The sequence below is a fragment of the Bidens hawaiensis genome, unplaced genomic scaffold, assembly GCF_021521415.1.
Source record: "Bidens hawaiensis isolate Kalapana, Puna unplaced genomic scaffold, B.hawaiensis_p1.1 tig00003004_1, whole genome shotgun sequence".
Lineage (NCBI taxonomy): Eukaryota > Viridiplantae > Streptophyta > Magnoliopsida > Asterales > Asteraceae > Bidens > Bidens hawaiensis.
In genome coordinates, this window is record NW_027491161.1 from 1,036,653 (window position 1) to 1,062,544 (window position 25,892).

General features: G+C 36.0%; 3 protein-coding genes across 3 annotated transcripts; all 3 read right to left on the reverse strand.

Moving 5' to 3' along the window:
- Nucleotides 1-21,703: 21,703 nt before the first annotated feature.
- Nucleotides 21,704-22,348, reverse strand: LOC143621965 (uncharacterized). Its single transcript, XM_077093231.1, has 2 exons — nt 22,268-22,348; nt 21,704-22,144 (listed from the first exon to the last, which is right to left on the reverse strand). The coding sequence occupies exons 1-2, from the start codon at nt 22,346-22,348 to the stop codon at nt 21,704-21,706; spliced, it is 522 nt and encodes a 173-aa protein (XP_076949346.1).
- A 1,448-nt stretch (nt 22,349-23,796) lies between these two features.
- On the reverse strand, nt 23,797-24,303 carry LOC143621966 (uncharacterized). The gene has a single exon (XM_077093232.1). It carries the CDS (start codon nt 24,301-24,303, stop codon nt 23,797-23,799), a length of 507 nt encoding a protein of 168 aa, XP_076949347.1.
- Nucleotides 24,304-24,657: 354 nt separating this feature from the next.
- Nucleotides 24,658-25,284, reverse strand: LOC143621967 (uncharacterized). The gene has a single exon (XM_077093233.1). The coding sequence runs from the start codon at nt 25,282-25,284 to the stop codon at nt 24,658-24,660; it is 627 nt and encodes a 208-aa protein (XP_076949348.1).
- Between the last annotated feature and the right edge of the window lie 608 nt (nt 25,285-25,892).

Below are 25,892 nucleotides of genomic sequence, written 5' to 3' on the forward strand. Positions count from 1 at the left end.
GAGCTAACGAACCAAAAATTGCTCTATGATATCAAGTTTCACCTATATATGATGAACTAACGTCTTATTCTTCTCTTCTTTTCTTGTAAGGATTTTTTTTTTTAGCCAACTAAATTTATACAAATAGGTATATTACAATTTCAATTTGGTGTAAGACCCCGAACCCCGGGAACCCCACAGTTGGTAATCATTCAAAAACTTGTAAAATTTAGTAAACTTAAAAACCATTTCTTCCATTAAAACAAACGTATCAGAGTATAAATTTGCAGAAAACATGAAAAATGAAATAAGTTCCCGAAACCCGGGAATTTTGCCCAAGAACCAAAATAAGTATAACTGCTATAAGTTTCTTTGAAATAAAATATTCATAAACAATTGTTCCTTCCAGTATGCCCTTCACCATCCAAGTAGCTCCGTGCACGTCCAAGCGATAAGGCATCCTCTTCCAAACCTGAAACTTACACTAACATGCACACAAAGTCAGCTTGAGCTGAGTGAGTTCAAGTTTTAAGTAAAAGATATCAGTAGTAAAATCATGATAGCCATACCAAAGGTTTTAAAAAGTAAAAGGGTACATCCATCTAATCATCATTATCGAACTTAAACATCCTCATACATACATATAAAAAGGTATATGTAAACATCCATTCAATAACATCCCTATATACATAACAGTACATATATATAACATCCACGTATAACATCAGGGTCGAGCAAACGTACAACCCAAACACGTAACATCAGTGCATGCAAACACGAAGTAGGCATACACAACATCAGTAGTCGAAACGAATACAACATCGCCAAATAGAGGCCAAGAAATAATGTACATACACATATATATATTTAACATCCCAAGGCTTACCATATACTAGCAAGCCTATATAAAATCATTTTAAAAACATTTCATCAAGTAAGAAAACATTTAGGTGCGCATGCTAGCCCAAAAGTAAAATGAGTAAAAAGGGCATCATGAACTCACCTGAGATCGATCGAATACTTGCAACGAGCTAGGAAGTTCCTAAGGGCACAATCACAAGCAAGGGCCTGTAAATTATACATAACGCGTTACTAAACTTAGAAAATTTCGCAATCTAAATTTTCTAAGTGTTCCTTCTTGTCATCTCAGGGAAGTGTTGGAGGCTCTACGGAAGAACAAATCGTCGGTGCCATCAGGTAAAGCTAATATCGGGGCATGCGTCAATCTGTTCTTCAACTCGAGAAAAGCCTCCTCCTGTTCCGTACCCCAAACGAACTTAACACTTTTCTTAGTCAACTTGGTTAGTGAAGAAGCAATTTTCGAAAAATCGGGAATAAAGCGGCGGTAATACCCCGCCAAACCCAGAAAACTACGGATTTCGATTGGAGACTTAGGAGACTCCCATTCATTCACGGCTTCCACCTTTTCCGGGTCAACCAGAATACCACTCTGGTTAATAACATGGCCCAAAAATTGAACCTCACGTAACCAGAAGGAACACTTAGAAAATTTCGCATACAATTTGTGTTTCCGCAGAGCCTCCAACACTTCCTTGAGATGACCGGCGTGATCGGATTCACTTTTAGAGTACACAAGAATGTCATCGATGAACACAATAACCGAACGATCGAGCATCGGTCTACCCACCCGGTTCATGAGATCCATGAACGCAGCCAATGCGTTGGTCAAACCAAAAGACATCACCAGAAATTCGTAATGTCCATAACGAGTGCGGAAGGCAGTCTTAGGAATATCTTCCTCCCGAATCTTCAACTGATGATACCCGGACCTAAGGTCAATCTTCGAGAACCAACTAGCTCCTTGGAGCTGATCAAATAAGTCGTCAATCATCGGGAGCGGGTACCGATTTTTAATGGTGAGTTTATTCAACTCACGGTAGTCAATGCACATCCGCATGCTACCGTCCTTCTTCTTAACGAACAAGACCGAGGCACCCCAAGGCGAGATGCTCGGTCGAATGAAGCCCTTGTCGAGCAAGTCTTCCAACTAGGCCATAAGTTCTTTCATCTCATTCGGCGCTAGGCGGTAGGGAGCTCGGGTAACGGGTTTGGCGCCCGGTACAAGGTCTATCTGGAACTCGACCTCGCGATCCGGCGGCACATCTGACAAATCATCTGGAAATACATCCGGAAAATCACGAACAACAGGAACATCACTGACGGTAGCCACTTCGGTATTCACATTCATAGCATACGCCAGATACGCCCCGCACCCCCGCTGCATCAACTTTCCCGCCTTAAGCATGGATATAATATGTGGCGTCGCAACCTTCCGATCACCGAAGACCGTAATTCGAGTCCCATCCGGGGCCCTTAGACGAACGAGTTTCTGACCACAAATGATCTGAGCATCAACATTCGCGAGCCAATCCATCCCGAGCACCACATCGAAACAACCAAGCGGCATCAAATACAATCGCACTGGAAATCTATAACCAGACAACTCAATGGAACAAACCTGAATAGCCCTAGACACGGACACGGATTTTCCTACAGCAACCTCAACCTCAAACCCATCGACTACGCACTCGGGTGATTTATTCAATAAGAAACAGAAAGTGGTAGCCACAAAACTCCTACTGGCGCCCGAATCAAATAAAACTGACGCCTGTAATTCTTCAAGTAGAAAGGTCCTAGGACAATATTATACTCTTGCTTAGCTACACGGTCAACACATACGAATTCAAAGGAATAAGAAATTATAACGGTGGAATGAAAGCTAAATAAGGAAAAAGTACCTGAAATGACATCCGCATCCTCTTTCGCTTCCTTCTTGGAGATGTTGAAGGCCCTCGCCCTGGCCTTCGACTTCTCATCTATTTTCCCCCTCGAGGAAGTCCCCTGCCCGGACCCCCCCCCCCCTGCCCTAATGGAAGGACAGTTTGATGCCAAGTGACCCAAACCCTTACAGCGGAAACAGGTCAATGTCGGACACTCGAAATGGGGGTGTCCTACCTTATCACAACGAAAACAAGTGCCAGACCCCATCCTACAATCCCCTTTGTGCGGCTTCCCGCTCTTCTTGCAATTACCGAATGCCGCATCCCTTCTAAACTCAGAAGTTTCAGTCTTCACCCTCTTGCCAGACGAACTAAAATTGTTTCCCCGAGGCCGCTTACCATACGAATTAGTGTTCCAGGTCTTCCTAGCCTCGTTCGGCGGTAACTTCTCCCTTTGCTCATACAATGTACCAGCTAAGGTAACCACTGAGTGAAAGGAGTTCATGTCGGTGGTCACCACACCCCTAGGAACATCCACCGGGAGGCCCTTTACATACTTCTTAATCCTTTTTGCCTCAGGGTAACCAGATCAGGACATAAGCGAGCCATCTTGTTGAACTTTGTGGTATACTCCCGATGCGACATAGTACCAACCTCCAAGGTCAAGAATTCCTGTTCTATCTTATCCAATTCATGCGGAGGACAAAACTGATCGAGAACCAATTTCTTCAACTCATCCCACGTCATCCTCCTAATCGAATGATCACCCATAGCTTGCGCCAAGTTATCCCACCAACATAGTGCCTCGAAACGGAACGAGGCAGTAGCATAAGTCACCATATCCTCCCCCTTGCACTTACTAACCCTCAGATTAGCCTCCATCTCTCTCACCCACTGATGTGCTGCCAATGCATCTTTTGTACCATCGAAAGAAGGGGGTCGCACTTCTTAAAGTCACCATACGAGCAACCCCGGGTCGATACACTAACGGTCCGCACCTCATCATCATCCCCACTCGGCACATACACTTCCTCTTCCTCTTCGACCTGTACCTCCTTACTCTTCCTTCCCCTATCCGAACCCTTACCAGCTAGTGATTCTTCCATGACCCTGACGGACTCAGCAACGATCTCTGGAATGGCGCTATGGAGCACCTGGTAAACCTTATCCGCGATAGCAGCGCGTAAGGCAGGATCTAAGGCGGGGTTACCCCCCTCCTCATGAATCGGAGTTTCCTGCTGGGGAGTAGGAATCTCATTCTCGGCTTCGGCACGTGGCCTACGACCACGACCACGACCGCTAGAACCACCTCTCCTGGTTGTTCGAGTATTAACCATGACTTATCCCTACAAAGACAGAGTTTTAATATGATTAATTACAAGTGGCATTTAGAAAATGTAAGGTAAGGGTAAACTGCTAATGACGTTGATCAAGTGTGATTAGTCATTTACTTTACCCGCCCGTCCTAATCACCCCCGGCCCCTAACCATATTAGCACTCTATCTAACATTTAACAGTTAATCACATAAGGGAAATCTTAAATGTAAAGGAATGACTAAGTAATTTAAAGTTACCTCTTGGCGTGCAGCTACTCGCGGCGGGTATACTGGTCTCTTTTCTTACAGTTCGAGTCCAAGCATTCGGGGATGCTCGGATCCCTCGAACCAAGGCTCTGATACCAACTTGTAAGACCCCGAACCCCGGGAACCCCACAGTTGGTAATCATTTAAACACTTGTAAAATTTAGTAAACTTAAAAACCATTTCTTCCATTAAAACAAACGTATTAGAGTATAAATTTTGCGTAAAACATGAAAAATGAAATAAGTTCCCGAAACCCGGGAATTTTGCCCAAGAACCAAAATAAGTATAACTGTTATAAGTTTCCTTGAAATAAAATATTCATAAACAATTGTTCCTTCCAGTATGCCCTTCACCATCCAAGTAGCTCCGTGCACGTCCAAGCGATAAGGCATCCTCTTCCAAACCTGAAACTTACACTAACATGCACACAAAGTCTGCTTGAGCTGAGTGAGTTCAAGTTTTAAGTAAAAGATATCAGTATTAAAATCATGATAGACATACCAAAGGTTTTAAAAAGTAAAAGGGTACATCCATCTAATCATCATTATCGAACTTAAACATCCTCATACATACATATACAAAGGTATATGTAAACATCCATTCAATAACATCCCTATAAACATAACAGTACATATATATAACATCCACGTATAACATCAGGGTCGAGCAAACGTACAACCCAAATACGTAACATCAGTGCATGCAAACACGAAGTAGGCATACACAACATCAGTAGTCGAAACGAATACAACATCACCAAATAGAGGCCAAGAAATAATGTATATACACATATATATATTTAACATCCCAAGGCTTACCATATACTAGCAAGCCTATATAAAATCATTTTAAAAACATTTCATCAAGTAAGAAAACATTTAGGTGCGCATGCTAGCCCAAAAGTAAAATGAGTAAAAAGGGCATCATGAACTCACCTGAGATTGATCGAATACTTACAACGAGCTAGGAAGTTCCTAAGGGCACAATCACAAGCAAGGGCCTGTAAATTATACATAACGCGTTACTAAACTAGACTGTAGGAACACTCTATCCTAATGGGCCGTACAAGCCCAACACTTTGGCCCAGGGCCAAACAACTTGGCCTAAGGCCCAACACTTGGCCCAAGGCCCAACAACTTGGCCCAAGGCCCAACACTTGGCCAAAGGCCCAACAACTTGGCCCAAGGCCCAAGGATAGTCAAATCGGGTCGAATGCGCGTGTAATAAGCCTTAAAACCATTTGTTAACCGAATCAGCCCCTAAAGGACCAAATTCCGTCTTAAATCTTTTCATTCATCATAATTATGTCACCCGAGTTGATAGGGTTGACGGTTCCTTTTTACAACACTTTAACATTTAAACGAAAATTCGCAAACCGCCGACTCGATTGACGAAGCACTAACCCCGACAGCCCCTAGCACCAAAAAAAATAATTTTTCCACAGCCCTTAAACCCTCCTAGGGCTGCACAAACTGAATCGGTCGGTCACCTGATCAACTAACGCATCAAACTCAACAATTTGCAATTCTACACCCGATAAACCCTAGTTTTCGAACTAAAATCGATTGACCGACCTAAACACCTCCAATGACCACGAAATTTTAATATGATGTGAATGCCATACCTGGGGATCTTTCTACACCAGAAACTCAAATTTTTATCCACGGGAAGTGGGTAAATTACACTCTAGCCGAAAACTGCGCAACGAAAAGTTTCGGCAAAATTGAGCATCAAAACGATTAGGGTGAGCGAAAAGAGTGTAGGGGATCGTAGTACATACCTTGAACTACCTCTAGGAACTTGGAATCTATCAAAAAGTCAAAGCAATGAAGGGGGGGAGGCCGGTGTTGGCCGATCGGCAGCTGCAACATGGTTTAGGGTTTTATTTTTTTTTTATGTTATAACTTAAGATATTACACTCTAGTCCTTGTAGATTCAAGTGTAAGGAAAAATGGAAGGAATATTAGGTTCTTTAATGTACTGGGATGACGTGAAGGCTTTCGAGAAACGTCGGTTAAGTCCCGAGATTTATACATACTCTACAAGCTTTAGTTTTTCTAACCGGAGTTAACGGGTGTTACATTTGGGAGATAGCATTGTGCTTTTAAAGTTCCCAAGTGATAAAATACATACAAAAATGAAATGCAAAATAAACTAACTTAGCCAAACCGGATTTCTAACCAAAAATGGGTGGAAAATAAAGGCTATATGGCTAAGTGGTGATAAAATTAGGGCGAAGAAAAAACACGGGAAAAGGCTAAACATGGGCTACTAAGGGAATAATGTGGGTAAGGAAAATATAAGTGAAAAATGGCTAGACATGGGGTTTATTCTAAATTCCTCAATGGTTTATGCCACGTATATATATATGGTTTTGAAATGCAATCCCAAAAACAAGTTCTACCTTACAATAATCACCCGGCTCACTCAATTGCCCGCAAAAACATGAGAAAAAGTAATGATGAGGCCAACTCACGGAAACGGGCGGAATGGGTAACTTTTGCAAGGTAAGAATGTGAATCTTGTTTGTCATGCTTAAAGGTATGTCTTTTTAAAGAATTTCGGCTTGATTGTCTTAAATATTTGTGCTTTGACAAAACAATTAAAGTTGAATTAAAATTGCTTAGTGGTTATTATTTGCTATAAAAATTTTTCTTATGAGTTTTGCAAAAAATCTAAGTTTGGAGAACCAAAGTTCGTAAAATTCCCTCCTTACACTTAAATTGTGCAACGCCCTCGTTGTACAACAAAAAACTATAAAAGTGAAATGCGTAAGAGAGAGAACAGAAAACTCCCCTGATCCAGCAAACTGCCAGAAGTGCCTCTAAAGACCTGACAACGCGTGAAAGCATCCAAAACCAAAGAAACCATAACATGCCACTGACATACTAACAAACACATTATAAACCCATCATATATAATAAAAGCATCCAACAAACATAATCCCAAAACCAACACAATCCAAACCATCAAAATATAGTTTGCAACAAAACAAAATACTTAGAAGAAACACACAAATGGGTTGCACCAAATAGGGAAAACGGTGCAACCCTACATACTACCATAGCCGAATACGCTTATAAACGGGTGGCTTTATGATATTGAAAATTATTATACGACCCGTTTAGATAAAAAGTGTTTTGGTAAAAAAAAATCAATAAACGGGGCCAACACTTAAATTTACCCGGACCAAACCTGATATAATTTATGTAGTGAAGAAGGCGATCATCTCGGCATTTTATTATACTTTTAATTTGTTCATATGACCATTGACACGCCTTGAACTTTGGTTGGTCCGACTTTCTCTATGCCCTCTCCAGTGGTGTTTTTGATTTGGGTGGCGATCCACCAACATGCTCATCCATGGGCGGACATTCTTTGGTGCAAGGAAGTAAATCAGATGTCACCATAGTCATTGGTTTGTTGGTGAACCCATTCACTTGTAACTTTTCTTCTTGGTGCGGCTCTTTCATGACTTCCACGGTTGGTTTCCAAATAATAAGGCTTCCAATTCATTAAGATCAGCAACTGGATCGAACTCTTCTTCATTCACTTCAATGAGTAGTATACCTAACAACTCATCCCCAAACTCGTCTTCTCACAATGGAATAATATGAACCGGAGGTGGGACTTTTTCGGTACTTTGTGGGCTTGAGAATTGCACTTTGTCCATTATGGTCCCCGGTTCTTGAGTTTGCTCCACCACAACAATGGATAAGGGTTTTGGTGCTTTAATTTCATCCTCATCATCCCAATGTATGTTGTGATTCGTGTAGCAAGACAAACTCTCCCATTGATAGTTAGCACAAAGTTCATTGATCACAATACTTTGGGCCTCTATTATACGGAGTTGTTCCTCAGATTCACGAGTATCGAGCATCGGTAGTGGTATCCCAACGTCTTGTATCCCCTTGTCGAGCATCGCTTACCGACATTTCATTCTTTGTTCCCAATACTCTAGAAATCCCGGGCTAAGCTCGAGTTGGGAAGGTGGTGTGTTGGGACCCTCAAATGGTTGTGAATAAGGGCAAAGTTCTTCATTAAAATTGGTGGGACACCTCGTTGAATAATAGCAATCATGTGTGTGATGGGGTTCCCCACAGATCTCGCACCAAATCTCCATGTGATAATTCCTGTTATCATAATGGTATCCTTCACAATAATCTCCATAGTAGTGCTGCTCCATAGGAATTACTGTAAGGAACACTCAAACAAAAAGGATCACGGGCACCACAAATACATGAAATAAAAATGAACAAAATAATGAAGAAACCAAAAGAAAATAACACACATACACAAAGTGGCTACAAAAAAAATAAAAAAAAATAACTAAACAAGTAAAAGACACTAAAAATTAAAATAAAAATAAGATGAATAAAAATGAAATAAAGTAAAATAAAATAGATCGAAAACATAAACAAGGCTAAATCAAAAACTCGGATCATTAAAAAAAATCACCGTATCCCCGACAACGGCGCCAAAAACTTGACGTGTGTGAATATATATATAAATTTGGATAAAAGTTCCACACAAATCGGGTTTTTAAAATAGGTTATCACCTACAACTAAACCACACACGAAAGGCAAGTGTACCTATCGTTTGTAATAAAGTGTCGGCAAGAACCGACTGTCAATCCATGGATACGGTAATTTTCTAGTACTAAATCTTTTTAAATGACTAACCAAACAAAGAAATCTTAATTGAGTTTTTAACTAACTAAACTAGCATACAACAAAGCAAGTAAAAATACAAGAAGAAAAGTTACAAGTGAATGGGTTCACCAACAAACCTTAAATTATATTTCGAGAATAAAAGTCTTCTGGGCCGAACGTTGAATCCAACCAGAAGCATGAGAAAACGCAAAGTCAAACTTGTTGACTGTTTTGCCCTTTAACGGGTTTTAAAGCAATTGACCAGTCAATACCCTTCAATCTCAGAAGTTGATTGAAGGTTATTGACTAGGGAATATGTATGAACGATTTTACAGTTTACAACTTACCCGGAAAGTGAAAGGATTGATAAGAAACGGAAGTCAAAGTTCAACGTATAAGCAAAGTAAAACGTCGAGGCTTGTGTCTTCAACCAAATAAGCAAAAACCGAGAGAATACGGGCTGGGAAGAGGCTAATAACGGCTAAGAGGCTTCTCTAGGGTTTTTGTAAAGTGTTATGGCAGGAGATTAAGGGTTGTTTATATAGAGATTACATAAACGATCTAATTATGGGCTTTTGGCCCGTTTAAGCAAGTATACGCGATTTAAAGGAAAGAATCATAAAAAGATTCATAAAGATCTGATCTTGGGCTATAAGAAACGATTTGGGAATGATATTTTAGTTGTATGATGATTACTTGGCCCTTACTTCACTCAAATACGCTTAAAATAAACGATTTCATGCCATAAACGAACTAGGAAACGAAATCAAGTTAAACGATCTGTGCAGGTCATCCAAGGCTGCACGTGATGGGAGTGGGGGTCTTCCCACGTGGTGCTCCGGCCCCTATGGTGTAGTTTCACTAATTGGCAGATTTGATCCCTAAAGTTTGGTTCTTGGTTATTAAATGAACTTTTTAATGATTTGAACATGATTTAAAGTAAAAGGGTTTAAAGTGAATTATTAGAAACTTAATTACTTTTAAATATTTGATTTTGATTAATATTAAAGATCTAAAAATGTTTCGGGTCGGGTTATACGCAAACAAATTCTGGTTTGAAAATCCGAAATGTTAGTCTCCTCTACTTTAGGGAATTTCGTCTCGAAATTAAGGAAAACCAAAACATCATCGTTTTGAAAATAATTTATACTTTTAAGGAAAATATCATAACATTGAACTTCTAATAACCGAAGTAACGCTTCAAATGGCAATCCGATAAGGGCACTTATATATAGGATGTACCAGCGGCGTATCCACCATGTCCTTATCATTTCATCATTCGTACCGTTACCCAAGCTACCTTAGGTTCTAAATCATGACACACAATTGTACGTATTATGTTTTCCATGCGATGACTTGAATAATTATGTTCGCGACCATAATTACTCTTATCGTCGGATGGTCCGCATAATTCGTTTCATCATGTGGGTTATAAAACATTGAAAATAAAATTCTTAAGAGAAAACAATTGTTTTTAATAATTCAAAACATAGTTACAGATGATAATTAATAAATGTTTGAGTTGAATTAATAAAACCGTGAGATTTCGAAAACCTCTTTTACTTTTAAAAGTAAAATTTTGAAAATTGAAGAAAATAGATTTGGTGAAACAGATGTTATTATGATAATCGAGATTAAGGAAATGAGATGGAGATACAAGATCCTAATAGATTAACTTCGATAAAGGAATTTTATTCAGGGGATGAATTACGCAAAGGTTTAATTTATAACAAATAGTTAATGGCATACGGAGTCCTTAAAGATCGTATTCTTTAGGAATGAAGTTCTTAAGATCGAGAATATAAGTTTAAACATAGTTAACAAAAATTTTGGTGAGTCGAGTTCAGTTAGTTGAGAACTTACGAGATTTAAAGAGAAATTAATATAAAGTTATAACCTTTCAAGTTTGTGATTTTTGAGATTAGAATAATTCGATTAAGATATTATAATAGTTAGTAATTAATAATTTAAATATTAATGATAATGCGAAAATATGCATATTTGAATTAAATTGTTAATAGATTAAACTGGGAAACGGATATTCCCGAACCACCGAGATAATCCTATTCCAATTAAATCTTTAAAATTAGATAAAATATAAAGTAGGTAATTAAATTAGATTAAATTGAGAATTTGTGGATTTTTTTCCTTTTGCATAAATCGTTATAAATATTAGGAAGTAACTGATTTGAGTTAGCAATAATGGAAATTTGAGTAAATAATAAATTCTAAATTAATTGCGATAGCAAAAATAAGATGTGAAACATTTAATAAAAATGAAATAAATGCGAGGCTAGAAACGCATGAACCACCATGACTATTCTAACAACTACGAATTTATCATTTGAAACATTCAAAATTTAAAAAAATCAAAGTAGGGAGTTGAAATATTTACGATGAAGGTTCAATCAAAAAGTCAAATTAGTAATAAAAGTTAAACTAATTAATGGAAAATCTTTTTAATTTAAAAATGGAAATTAAATTTAGAGAATAGATAATTTAGTTTAATAATAATAAAATTTACAATAATTGAATTTTAATAATAAAGATTTATAGAGTGGAAAATAAGTTGTGAAAACAATCATGATATTGAGGAAAACAAGAGATAATAAAATATTTATAGTTTAAAGTTGAAAATAAGGATTTAAATGTACTTAGAGATTTATAGTTTGAGGATTCAGATATAAATAAAAAAATATAATTTAAATAGTATTTTAATGGATATGAGTTAGTATAAGATTTCTTGTTCGGTGTATTTTAGTTTTGTTGAGATTGACGGTTGATCGGTTAATAGCATACAGCAACACTCCTTGATGATTCTAGTAGTCGAATGGAAATCACGAGAAGCAGGTGAACGACGTTGATTACGATGATTTCTAGAGAAAGACATTCTACGAGGACCAAGGATGAAATTTTAATGAAATGATGGGTAAGTTGTGGTAATGGGTTGATATGAAATAATGGGGATGCATATGTATATGTATTAGTACTAGTGAAGACTCGAGGACGAGTCGGGATTTAAAATAATATGAATAATTTTCTTGAGATATTTAATTTATTAACTAATGTTTACAAAAATCAAATAGTAAAATCCCAAATAAAATAACGAAACATGTTAAATGAGTTGGCCTCCCATGAGCTTTCCATGGCAATTTGAATGGCCCAACTAAATAAAGCAACATAAAGTTTGTGAATTGGCCTCCCATGAGCGTTCCATGGTAATTTGATGGCCCAATTCAAATAACGTGTAATAAACAATTGAGTTGTTCAGCCCATGAGCGTTACATGGCGTTTAACTGACCCAACTAATTAACGAATTATCGAATCAATGGAGTTGTTCGGACCATGAGCGTTACATGGCATTTAACCGACTCAACTAAATATCGAATCAATGAATCAAATATAAGTAGTTGGTGTATCTTCGGAACCACCCCGGACGATACGTTCCAATCCAAAAATCAAATCTAAAATAATTTAAGAAATGAATAGTTGGAGTGCTAATGGATTTCCATGGATTTTTCACCCAACTAATTTAAAAACACAATTTGGAAGTATAACCGTTTAGCCGGTTATGTTTACCACGTAACCGTTTAGCCAATTATGGATACCACTTAAAGTTATGGTTGAACAAAATTTGTCATACCCCCGTGCTTTAAGGTGAAGAAACAAAACAAAACACATGAATTCTTAAGAAATTTCCCACAATAAAAGGTAATCTACAAAAAATTAAGAGAAATTAAAAATATTTTGAAAGTTGAGGCATAACCTCGGAATTTGTGTGTGCGTGCAACAAATAAACAAGATAAATGTAATTTAAATAATTAATCTAAGCAAGCTGTAAATAATTTATTAAATAGCACATAAGGCAGTTCAGATAAGCACGTATAGGGTTCCTAACATATGTCTAGCACAATTTCTGATGACCTATCTTATAACCTTCGGCTCTGATACCAATCTGTCACACCCCAACCTAAGGCGAAAATGCCGGGGCGTGATCCAATTGCTCACAACTCGAAGATACTATCATAATATAAATGACAATATCTAATTAATTATTTTATTCAAATTATACACATAATAATCAAATACAACAAAACAATTCAAATAAATAAATACAATCATTTAAATTCAAGTTTGTCTTCAATATAACCCTAAGGTCTTTCTAAGTGTCCATCCTTCAACTCAGGCAACCTGCATATGCGTAGAAAATGGAGTTTTGTCAATAAACATGTTGAGTGAGTTTATCACCAAGTTTTGACACCAAAATAACGTTAATATGATAAATAAGCAAAACGTAATAAATGCGGTAATGAAATCAAACCATAAGCAAATAAGTTGTCGACTAAACCATTGCCAAGCGAATCGGGCGTGGGTAAATCAATCATGAGCAAATAAATAGAATAAGACCATTGCCAAGCGAATCGGGCGGTGATCAATAGAATGAGAACCTTCTCCAAGGGGATATGTCAAGCGATTGCATACAAAGAAAAATAAGCATATAACAAGTAGATTTGATTAATTACACACAATTACACGTTTGCTAATTTTGATATGTATGTATATATAGAATATGTATGTATACTATGATATACGCATATCTCCCCAAAACATTTGTGAAAATTGAATAAAATAAGGGAATGATAAAACTCACCTTAGATTAAAGGCAAGTGAGTACAATTAAGAATAAACGAGTCAACGGATAAGCTAGTCGTCCAATACGCGTCAAACAAGATTAATGATCAGAACCTGAATAATTTGTGATATGAAACGATAAATAAAAACGAACTTAATGCCACTGGAATCAATCCAAACGGATGAGTAGAACTCTAGTTATGTTGAATTAAACATTTAAGCGAGCTGGTACTAACCAGAATCCGAACAGCGAGTCGGGAGTCGGGTTTTGGGCAGTATCCTTAAATTATATTTCGAGAATAAAATTCTTCTGGGCCGAACGTTGAATCCGACCAGAAGCATGAGAAAACGCAAAGTCAAACTTGTTGACTGTTTTGCCCTTTAATGGGTTTTAAAGCAATTGACTAGTCAATACCATTCAATCTCAGAAGTTGATTGAAGGTTATTGACTAGAGAATATGTATGAACGATTTTACAGTTTACAACTTACCCGGAAAGTGAAAGGATTGATAAGAAACGGAAGTCAAAGTTCAACGTATAAGAAAAGTAAAACGTCGAGGCTTGTGTCTTCAACCAAATAAGCAAAAACCGAGAGAATACGGGCTGGGCAGAGGCTAATGACTGCTGAGAGACTTCTCTAGAGTTTGTGTAAAGTGTTATGGCAGGAGATTAAGGGTTGTTTATATAGAGATTACATAAACGAACTAATTATGGGCTTTTGGCCCGTTTAAGCAAGTATACACGATTTAAAGGAATGAATCATGAAAAGATTCATGAAGATCTGATCTTGGGCAGTAAGAAACGAGTTGGGAATGATATTTTAGTTGTATGACGATTACTTGGCCCTTACTTCACTCAAATACGCTTAAAATTAACGATTTCATGCCATAAACGAACTAGGAAACGAAATCAAGTTAAACGATCGGTGCAAGTCATCCAAGGCGGCACGCGACGGGAGTGGGGGGGTCTGCCCGCGCGGCGCTCCGGCCCCTATGGTGGAGTTTCACTAATTGGCAGATTTGGTCTCTATAGTTTGGTTCTTGGTTATTAAATGAACTTTTTAATGATTTGAACATGATTTAAAGTACAAGGGTTTAAAGTGAATTATTAGAAACCTAATTACTTTTAAATATTTGATTTTGATTAATATTAAAGACCTAAAAATGTTTCGGGTCGGGTTATACGCAAACAAGTACGGGTTTGAAAATCCGAGATGTTACAATATGATAAACTTATGGACGTTTTAAAATGACGGGTGAATTGACATGTAACTTGCATGCGGAGAGAGAAAATATATACTATTACTTTTATACCCTTTTAACTTTGGTCTCCACTTGACACATGTCAATCAAATATGGTTTCTCACACTTCTCATTTTTGTTGGCCTTTGTAAAATAACTCAACTCATATATATATATAAGATGAGTATCATTACAAAACTCTAAATTAAATTATTTAAGAACTTGAAGGAACTCTTAATAACTAACGTTTTTTATAGAAATTTTTGTATATTAATGTTATTTGATTGTAATTTTATCATTTTTAATATCTATATTTACGATTACAATTATGAAAATTAGTTTTTACACATATCATCTAAATTTTTTTACATATATGCAAGTTTGTTATGACATAAATTTTACATATATGTAAACTTGTGATTTATATATGTAATAAAAAATTTATATATAAAATATGGTAAAACTAGTATTAAACAATGTTACTATATGAAAAAAATTTAAAAAAAATGTTTGGTTTTTATGAGTTCCTAGAAGTTCTTAACTTTTTTACAGTTCTGAAATGATACTAACCCTATATATATATATATATATATATATGGCTAAGTATAAAATAAAACCCCACTTGAGTTGTGAAAACTCTAGAAACTCATTCTCAACCACATGTTTTTAATTAATGTTTAAATCTTGTGGTTCATAATTAAAGTGAATAAAAAATGTAAATATAAATATAACGTTTTCTCTCTCCTGAAAACATATATAAAAATTAGTAAAAAAATGTTAAAAAATAGCAAAACATTTTTTTTTTTGATGTTTCGATGTTTTGTATTAAATGTTACAACATATATTACATGTAACAAAAAAAAAGATGTTACATAGGGTTTTCATAGGTTTTCACAACTCAAGTGGGTTTTCATTTTAACCTTACCTTATATATATATATATATATATATATATATATATATATATATATAGGGGTGGGATCCAGTGAAAACTCATCTTAAAGAGAAAACTTAAAAACTCCTAAAAAACTATTTTTATCTTTTTAAATTTTTTTTTTGAAGTTTCTTTTTTTTTCCATTATTCTTATATGTTGTTATTGGTTCAAAAAAACCTTGTCGGTAACCTCGTTGGTGTAGTACACATGTGTAATAGGGTGTGTTGCATATATTCAAAAGTGTTTGTATTGCATAGAATACAACACTATTGCACATATTTGATACACACTATTGTATATATGCAATATAAGACTAATACGCACAACGAATACACATTAGTACGCATATGTAATACAGCATTAACGCACATGTGCACGACATCAACTTTTATTTTATTATTATTTTTTTCATATAATACAACACTACTACATATATACAATACACAAATATTGAATATATGCAATTATACACTATTAAACTTAAAAGTACATATTAATACACATGTGTAATACAACGGTATCGCACAGTAATACGTATGTGCATTAAAGCGGGTTTTTTTTATTTTTTAATTTTTTTTATTTTTTTTGAGCAAATGGTGAGAAAATATAAGAATAATGGCAAAAACAAAAATTTGAAAATATTTTTTTATTTTTAATTAAGAATAATTCTTTAGGAGTTTTTAAGTTTTCTCTAAAGATGAGTTTTCTCTTGATCATCTCCCTCTACACACACACACACACACACACACATATGGAAGGGTTAGAATGAAAACCCACTTGAGTTGTGAAAACTCTAGTAATCCATTATCAATCACATGTTTTTAATTAAAGTTTGAATCTTGTGTTTCATAATTAAAGTGAATAAAAAATGTAAATATAAATATAACTTTTTCTCTCTCCTGAAAGCGTATATAAAAATTAGTAAAAAAAATGTTAAAAAATAGCAAAACAATTTTTAATTTTTTTATGTTTTGTATTAAATGTTACAACATATATTATGTGTGTAAAAAAAACTATGTTACATAGGGTTTTCACAACTCAAATGTGTTTTCATTTTAATCTTACCCCAAATGGGTTTTCATTCTATACTTCTCATATATATATATATATATATATATATATATATATATATATAAGAAGTATAGAATGAAAACCCATTTGAGTTGTGAAAACCCTATGTAACATCGTTTTTTTTTTTGTTACATGTAATATATGTTGTAAGATTTAATACAAAACATCGAAACAAAAAAATGTTTTGCTATTTTTTAAGATTTTTTTACTAATTTTTATATATGTTTTCAGAAGAGAAAAAAATTTATATTTATATACATTTTTTATTCACTTTAATTGTGGACCACAAGATTTAAACATTAATTAAAAACATGTGGTTAAGAAATGAGTTTTTAGAGTTTTTACAACTCAAATGGGTTTTCATTTTATACTTAGTCTATATATATATATAGAGAGAGAGAGAGAGAGAGAGCAAGGCTAGAATAAGAAGTGATTATTTCATAAAAAGTGTAAGAAGTTATATGGACCGTTAGATACATAGTGGTAGGATCGGAAAAAAATGAAATATTTTAATTATAGAATTCATTTAGCAAATTAGTTATCATCATTATCTTTTGCATATTCTTCAACAATTAAAACACACACAATATTCTTCAACAATCAAAACTCAATACATTATATTCTGGATCCCTTCAACAACCAAGAAACACACCAACCAAGAACAAAACTTGAACCAACCAACAATATAAATTTTTCTTCATGTTCAACAAAACCTGAACCAAAAACCAGCCCCGTCGCCATTCAACCAGCCACCGTCGCCGTCGCTGGTGATCGTGGTGACTGTTGCGGCTCTAATTCAATTACTTAGATCGGTAAATCGTGGTGGTCGGCGGTGACTGTTGCGGCTCTAATTCAACTGCCGCCGACGATTCTCTTCAAGCTAGCCGCTACCACCAGAAGTTACCACCGCCAGGTTCGACTCACCGGCAGTCGTCTTTATCCCCACAACCATCGTCATTGTTGTCTTCAACCTCAGGTACCACCGTTATCACCACCATCGTGTTCAACTGTTATTGTTTATTTGTGGTGGTGCGGCGGAGGACCGGTGACCTTTAGTGTGGTGATGGCGGGCTCCGGTGCACGGGTGCACAGAATGATTAATTGTTTGTTTAACAATAAGTTTGAATAAGGATGTTGTTACATGGATTGCGATGATAAACGGGTATGTGAAGTTGGGGAAAGTGGAGGTTTCAAGCCAAATGTTTGATGAAATGTGGAAGAGGAATAACGTGTCGTGGAGTATTTAAAGTTGATGTATTAGTATGATGTTTATTTTGTTTTTGTTCATCATGTTCAACATAGTGTCTCGCACGCCAACTGTTTGATGAAATGCCAAAGAGGAATAATGTGTCGTGGAGTGTTTAAAGTTGATGCATTAGTATGATGTTTATTGCGTTTTTGTTCAACATAGTGTGTTATTGTTCTTGATGTTCTTGGTCTTGTGTTAAAAAATTATAACACACTGGACGAATATGCCCCTGGAGTGTTATAAAACAAGTATTAAAATAAAACACACCGCCTAAAAAACACACTTTTCATCTAGACCATCAGATCATCAAATCTAACGCACCATATTACTTTCTACATTTTTTACACACACTCCACTTCTTATTATAACTCCACCCTATATATATATATATATATATATATATATATATATATATATGTATGTATGGGTGGTTTTGATAACATAAGACACAACACACACACACACCATGAACACACTCTTGTACTTATAGCAGTAATCATAAGCACCTCTAACCTTGTAATAACCGATTTCTACTTAATAACTTTGAGGCATTGGGATAGTTTTTCCCTCCCGAGATTTTTTGACGGAGATCCTTTTAAGGATCAAGGGTTTTTCCTCACTACATCACTGTTTCACTTTCATTATATACGTATTATTCATTTTACGCATCCAAGCATCGTACCTAGGTTGTCACTTTTGCCCGAAACCCAACCAGAGAAAAGCCATACCCAAACCCGACTAACCTGACCTGAGAAACCTATACCCGAGAAAAGGCTAACCCGAACCCGAACCGAAGTAATTTGGGTTGGTTCTTGGTACCTAATTCTAGGGACTCAACCCTAATAACTTTTAGTTTTAAAACCATATATATTTTTAAGTACTATAGGGAAAGCCTTAACCGCTGACGCTATCTGAATTTAGTCCAAATCGACTATTCTCATTCCACCTATTAGGAATCGATTTTTTAATTGTTCATTAATGTTTCAACTTATGACTAAAGAGAACAATAATTTAATACCCTAGTCATGGCATATTGAAGACGATTATGTCGGTCTTGTTTATTATGGTTGAACTTTGTTAAATTTTACTCTTTTCAGGTTGTTTTATCAGTTTATTTTGTTTTGTTATTGCTTTATTTACTTTACGAGTAAAGACGAATATGTTACATCCAAATGTTTTCAATGCAGCTTTCTATCCTAGGATACCAAAATCCGATTAATTCAACCCTAAAAACCCAAACCCGAAGAAATCATGAGAGATTTGGGTTGGGTTTCGGGTCTGGATTTAAAACTTTGAAACCCGAATAACCAAACCCCGAAAAACTAACCTGTAAAACACCCCTAATCGTACCTCAAAATCAAAGTGTAATTTTTGACCAAAACAATACCCTAATATGTTAAATTGGTAGAAGAAACCGGGCTGACACTTGGGCCTAGTGTATGCATAAGTTATTTAAACAAATCAAGATGGTAAAAGAAACTGGGCAGGACACTTGGGCCTGGTGAAATCAAGATATGGATCAGCGTAATTTTTTTATGGATTGTTAACACTTGAGCCGATGATCTTGTATTAATGTAACAGTTTATATTAAACCAACATAGATTGGATTTTTTTTTAGCTTTTATGGTTAATTATTTAGTTTACCTTATTATTTTATATCTAAAATAACATAATATTCGTTAAAGAGACCATTCGTCTGAACCACATTAGGCCTGGGTGGCTTCAACGGGCTTCAACGAGTGTACAGCTAGCGTTTAGTTAACACTGCATGTCAGAATATTATTGGATAAATTAATGGGATGAATTCAATAAAAGCAAATAATCTTGTATTAACAAACCCTTCCATCTTTCCCAAATGTGAGAGACTTCAGCATTCCACTTTTCCCACCACAAAATTCTAAGGGATATGATATTCATACACCCTCTTAAAACTCGCACCCCCTACATACGATCGTATATGGGCTATACGATCATTTGGAACCCCACATGAAAGGATGTGTGGATAAGTTAAAGGTGTGTAGATAACCAGATCCAATTCTAAACAGAATGGTGTAGGTGACTGGGTAAGGCTCTACATGTTGGCAGGGACAATTTAAACAATTTTAGCATTTACTTTATTTTTCCCAAATATGTTAGGACTTAAATAGATCGAACGAGTAATACGAGCAACACCAATAATTTATAGTAAGTTACTATGACTATCTCAATATTATTAAGTATTAAAACCAAACAAAATACAATGACACTATACCTTTATTTATACTAATACGAATTCGTTTCATACTGAAACTTCAATTCCTAATAATACTCAAACAAATAATAATAATAAAAACTTTATGTCTAATTTTAAAGATTATCTTCTAACAATAAATTATTTAATTTAATATCTAATATTTATATTCAGATTCTTTATTTCTTTTATTTTTATTTTCAAATTCTTTATTTGATTCACCCTCTCTATTAGTTCATCCAATAATAATAATAATAATAATAATAATCTTATCTTACTATACTATTAAATTAAGACAAGGTTTTCATATGACATTCAACTAGCATTTTCATATAGGCTTCCAACTTATCAATTTTTCATTTTATATAATTTTCACATTTTAATTTGAACATTAATTTTAAACATTAAAATTTCAAAATAAATTATTATAATCATCATTTATTGAGTTAATGACACTTAATGTTTTCATTGTAATTTTTTTAAATTTTGAGACTTTTTTATTTTATTTATCTTTTTTGGATTTTGAGAAATTATTTATGAACATTTGGACTGGATGTATGGATGTTTGGATTGAAATGGTGGTTTAAGTCACGAGTTTTGAATTATATTGTTGTTTTATTAAACACGCGGTTTAATAGAAATTATAATTATATCTCATTGTTATAGTCATATTTTTAGCATTTTTTATGTTATGTACTAAATATTTTATAATTTCAATAAAAATAGTTTTTATAACACACAACTTATGCTACAACATCTACATATTTATGTTTTATAGTTTACAAAATATGACTTCAGTAGATGATGAAGTTTTAACTAATATGTCTTTTTTGTTTCATGGTATAACTTAAAAATATGTTGCATAACTTAGAATTATGTTTTACATTGTTATTTTTCTCTATTTATCTTTGTGTGTTAGATTCTTTTAATTAAAAGAAAAATGTGATACCTTATAATAATAATAATAATGCTAGATCGTTTACAATTCATTAAAATGTATATAACACACACACACATATATATATATGAAGTTTTATATATTTTCCGTCCGTATGTAACACAGGATCTAACCTAGTAATAATAATAATAAATTATTATTATTATTATTATTATTATTATTATTATGCATTTAAAACCTTAAGGATTTATGATTATTGTCAATCTCATTCAATTTCGCTGCCTTGTCTAGTTTTAACATTAAGTTAGGTACTTTCTATCTTTTTACCCTTTTTTTTGAACGACCAACAAAATTTTTATTAAACTAGCAAGATGCTAGAACCGCGAAATACAACCAACAAGACCGGAGGCATAGAAAGAAAATACAAACTAAGCCTCACCACCAAAAGCAAAAACATGCAACACAAATAAAGAATTACAACCGAAACCTACATCAATCCTCCCAAGTAACTCTTTTTTTGGATCTATGCTTGATCCACAGATAACTTAGCGATTTAATCTCTTCGTATAGGCCTTGAACATGAACCGGGGCCCCGTTGTGGACCCGATCATTCCGTTTCTTCCAAATGCACCACATTGTAATTAGGCATATCGCATGAAAAGCTTTTGCTTTATCCTTTGGAACCGACATGTACCTATGAAGCTCCACCAAATCTTGAACACTAAAAGCATAAATCGGAGGTACCTTGCACCATTGGGAAATCAAGCACCACACCGCTTGAGCTTCTTCACATAAAAAGAGAATATGATCAGCCGATTCCTCCTCCCTACCACAAACCGGGCACTCGGTAGAGTTTACTGGAATACTTCTCCTAGACAAAGCTTGAAAAGTCGGCAGCCTATTAAGTACGGCTCGCCAAGCCACAAAACAAACCTTTTTCGGAATCCAATTATTCCAATTAAAAACAGAAACAGGCTTGACTAGATCTTTCTCCACCAATATATTTTTAAGATTGCGAACCTAAAACTCACCTGAGGGGTCACCGCACTAGAATACTTTGTCGTTACCAGGCTCGAGAACCGGACCCGCTAGGTTTCTACTCCAATACCATGTACCACAAATCACCCCATCCACCATGAATAGACGGTCAGCCACCGCGCACTTTTATACTTTTCATGTGAAAATAGGTTTGGAAATTGGTCTTTCAGAGGCCAAGCATTTAACCAACAATCCAACCAAAACCATGTGTTCTCTCCATTTTTCACTTCATAACGAAACATTTGATCTAACTATACTCTGGCCTGTTGAAAATCCAGTGAAAGTTTACCGATCTGCCTCCATGGACCTGCCCAAGAGAGTCTAGCTGGGATACAAGACCACGACCTGGACGAGTGGTGAAAGGACCATATGCTCTTCCACCAAATTTTACCTCTTTCGTTTTTAAACCACCACCACCATTTTGTTAGCAAGGAAACATTTATTTCTCGCAACATATCCAAAACCGAGCCCTCCATACTCAGCCGGAGCTGACACCTTATCCCAAGCCACCCAATTGAGATTTGATTTTTCTACCGTATCCCCCCCCCCCAAAATATCCTCCGCAATCGATCTAACTTTTCTAAAACCCCCCAATGACGCTTTAAATAGCGAAAAGTAATACTTAGGGAGAGAGTTTAGAACCGACTTAAGCAAAGTGACTCGACCCCCATATGATAAGTTTTTAGCTTTCCATCGAGAAAGTCTCTTCTTAAACAAGTCTACCATTGGATCCCACGAGTTAATTAAATTCATGTTAGCGCCAATTTGTAAACCCAAATGCTGAAAAGGAAATGAACCCACCTTACAACGTAATAACGTAGCCATCCTCGCTAATTCAGCCCCGCCCACCTTTATTCCAAAGATTCTACATTTGAATAAATTCATTTTTAATCCCGACACTAAGTAAAAACATCTTAGAATTCTGCGTAGATTCAACACGTTACAATCATTCCAATCAGCAACAAAGACCACGTCATCCGCGTATAGGAAATGAGATAAAACCGGCCCCGCCTCCCCACGCTTCAGCCCCGAAAACACCCCCTTTTCAACAGCGGACTTCATTATCCCCGACAAACCTTCCATAGCAATGATGAACAGAAAAGGAGATAGTGGATCACCTTGTCTAAGGCCCCGAAAACATTGAAATTCTCGGGTAGGTGACCCATTTACCAACACTGAGGCCCGACTTGCTTTTAAAATAGACAAAACCCAAGAGTGCCATCTGATCGGAAACGCCATTTGTTCCATAATCGAATCTAGATAATTCCAATTTAGCGTGTCAAAAGCTTTCTCCAAGTCTACTTTGAAAAATATGCCACGCCTTTAATTTCTTTTTAACCACACAAATACCTCATTCAATATCAAAGGGCCATCCAAAATACAAAGGTTTGCTAGAAAAGCCGACTGCTCTTTCGAGATTAACCCTCCTATTAGAGCCTTTAGTCTCCCCACCAACACTTTAGAAATCACCTTATTAATGCAGCCTATTAAACTAATAGGGCGAAAATTAGCCAATGAAATCCGGTCATTTACCGTGGGTATTAATGCTATGAAGGAAGAAAACTCCCAAAGCTAAAGGAATCTGACACGAAAAACTCATATAATATCTTTACAAAATTTCCTTGGAAGCAACTCCAGAACCGTTTCAAAAATTTGAAGTTATACCCATCGGGACCAGGTGAACGGTCCCCCGCACACTCCCAAACGACATCTTTAATCTCCTCAACTCTGAAAGGAACAATCAACCCATTAGCCTCCACCTCGCTTAATTTCTTCAAATTATTTGAAACCAAACTCGGACGATTTCTCATCGGTTCCTCGAATTTTTTTGCAAAAAAATCAAACACCATATCCTTCATAATAATCGGATTAGACACCCAAAGCCCATTAACCAAAAAGCCATGCAGACGGTTATTGCTTAAATTAGAATTAATTATCCCATGAAAATATTTAGAGTTTTCATCCCCATCCGAAGCCCAACGAACCCTCGACTTTTTCTTAAGATCCCGATATTTCATTTTTTCAAATTCTTTAACAAAACTAATACACGCCATTCAATGATCCAACTCCGATGAACTAAGAGGTCTACTTTCACCGTCTGATTCGATAGACCGAATAATTCTTTTGTTTTCCTCGTAAAGCCCTTCATTTAAAGTTCGTTTCTGCTTCAGCCACCTTTTAATTTTATATTTCAGCCATCTTAGTTTCGTTGTCATTTCAAGGTCCGCTGGGCCGGAGAACCTAAACAAACTATAATGAGCTCGAATAAACTCCTCGAAACCTTCCAATTCCAACCAAGAGTTATAAAAACGGAACGAAATATGCCCAAAGTCAGATGCCACTGAAGACAACAATAGAGGCATGTGATCCGAACAATCTTTCGCCAATAAAGCCAGAGACGCAAGTGGTCACTTTCCCATGAACTCTTTACATACTAAAACACGATCAATTTCACTAAACTTATCCCCTTTATATGAAATATAAGTAAACAAACCTCCTCCCATCTGGAACTCCATAAGTTCAGCCTCTAAAATAAACGAATTAAAAGCAGCAGCGTTGGAGGCAACAAACTCAGAATTTAATCTTTCACCTGGTTCCTTTACGTCATTAAAGTCACCTAAGAAAATACACACATCACCAGCTAGCCTCCTAATCTCCAGAAGTTCAATCCATAATTCTTTTCGTTCTACCGGATTATTAGAGGCATAAACGTTAACAATAGTAATGAACACACCCAGCGGTTTGATAACCCCGTTAATTGCAAGGAATCTGCGATTTTTACGAGAGCTAACCACATCGAAATAAGATGGATCCCAAATACTAATAATACCTCCGGAGCGGCCGACTGCATCTACTGAATCAAATTCACAAGCCGACCTTCCCCAAAACCTATTAACCCTCCACGGCGCTATCTCTGAAACTTTTGTCTCCTGAATACACAAGAACTGCACACCATGACTGGTTTTTAACCCGCGAATCCAATCGGCTTTCTTGGATTTACCAGCCCCCCTAATATTAACAGTGAGAAAATTCATTGGGAAACCAACTGACCTCCTTCACCTTCAATTATCGCTTTGACCTCTGATCTATGATTTTCCAATGAAACCCCCAATTTCTCCCCTACTTTGATCGTCTCCTCTGTTTCCTTCACAACATCCGTCACACCTCCTCCCCAATCCTAGGTATAGGACCGGTTTGAAGATCCTCTTCTATAGCTGCCACTGATTAAACCTGATTGCTTTCTTCCACCCTTTCTTTAGATACATTATCTAAATCAAGGAACGCCACCCCATTTTTGTCTAATTGTAAATTTTTCTCCAAGTCCATTGGCTGGACCTTTTCCTTGAGGCTAGAGTACACATAAGGCCCATGTTCTGAATTAAATTCCCATCGATATTATTAAAATTTCCATGTCCCTCACAAGAAGTGTGGACCCCACCCTCCATTAAAGATTCCAAGTTCCCCATGCACGCATGCTCCTCCTCAACATGCATGGGAAAAAAACCATTCACCGGCTTGCCGACTAGACTCTCCGTCTTCTCCCCTGAAACACCTTTCAGCTTATCGTTTTCCGACGACCTACCCCCATTGTTTTTTTTTGTTGAGGCCGGTCGGAATTCACCATCTTCCATTTCCTCATTAC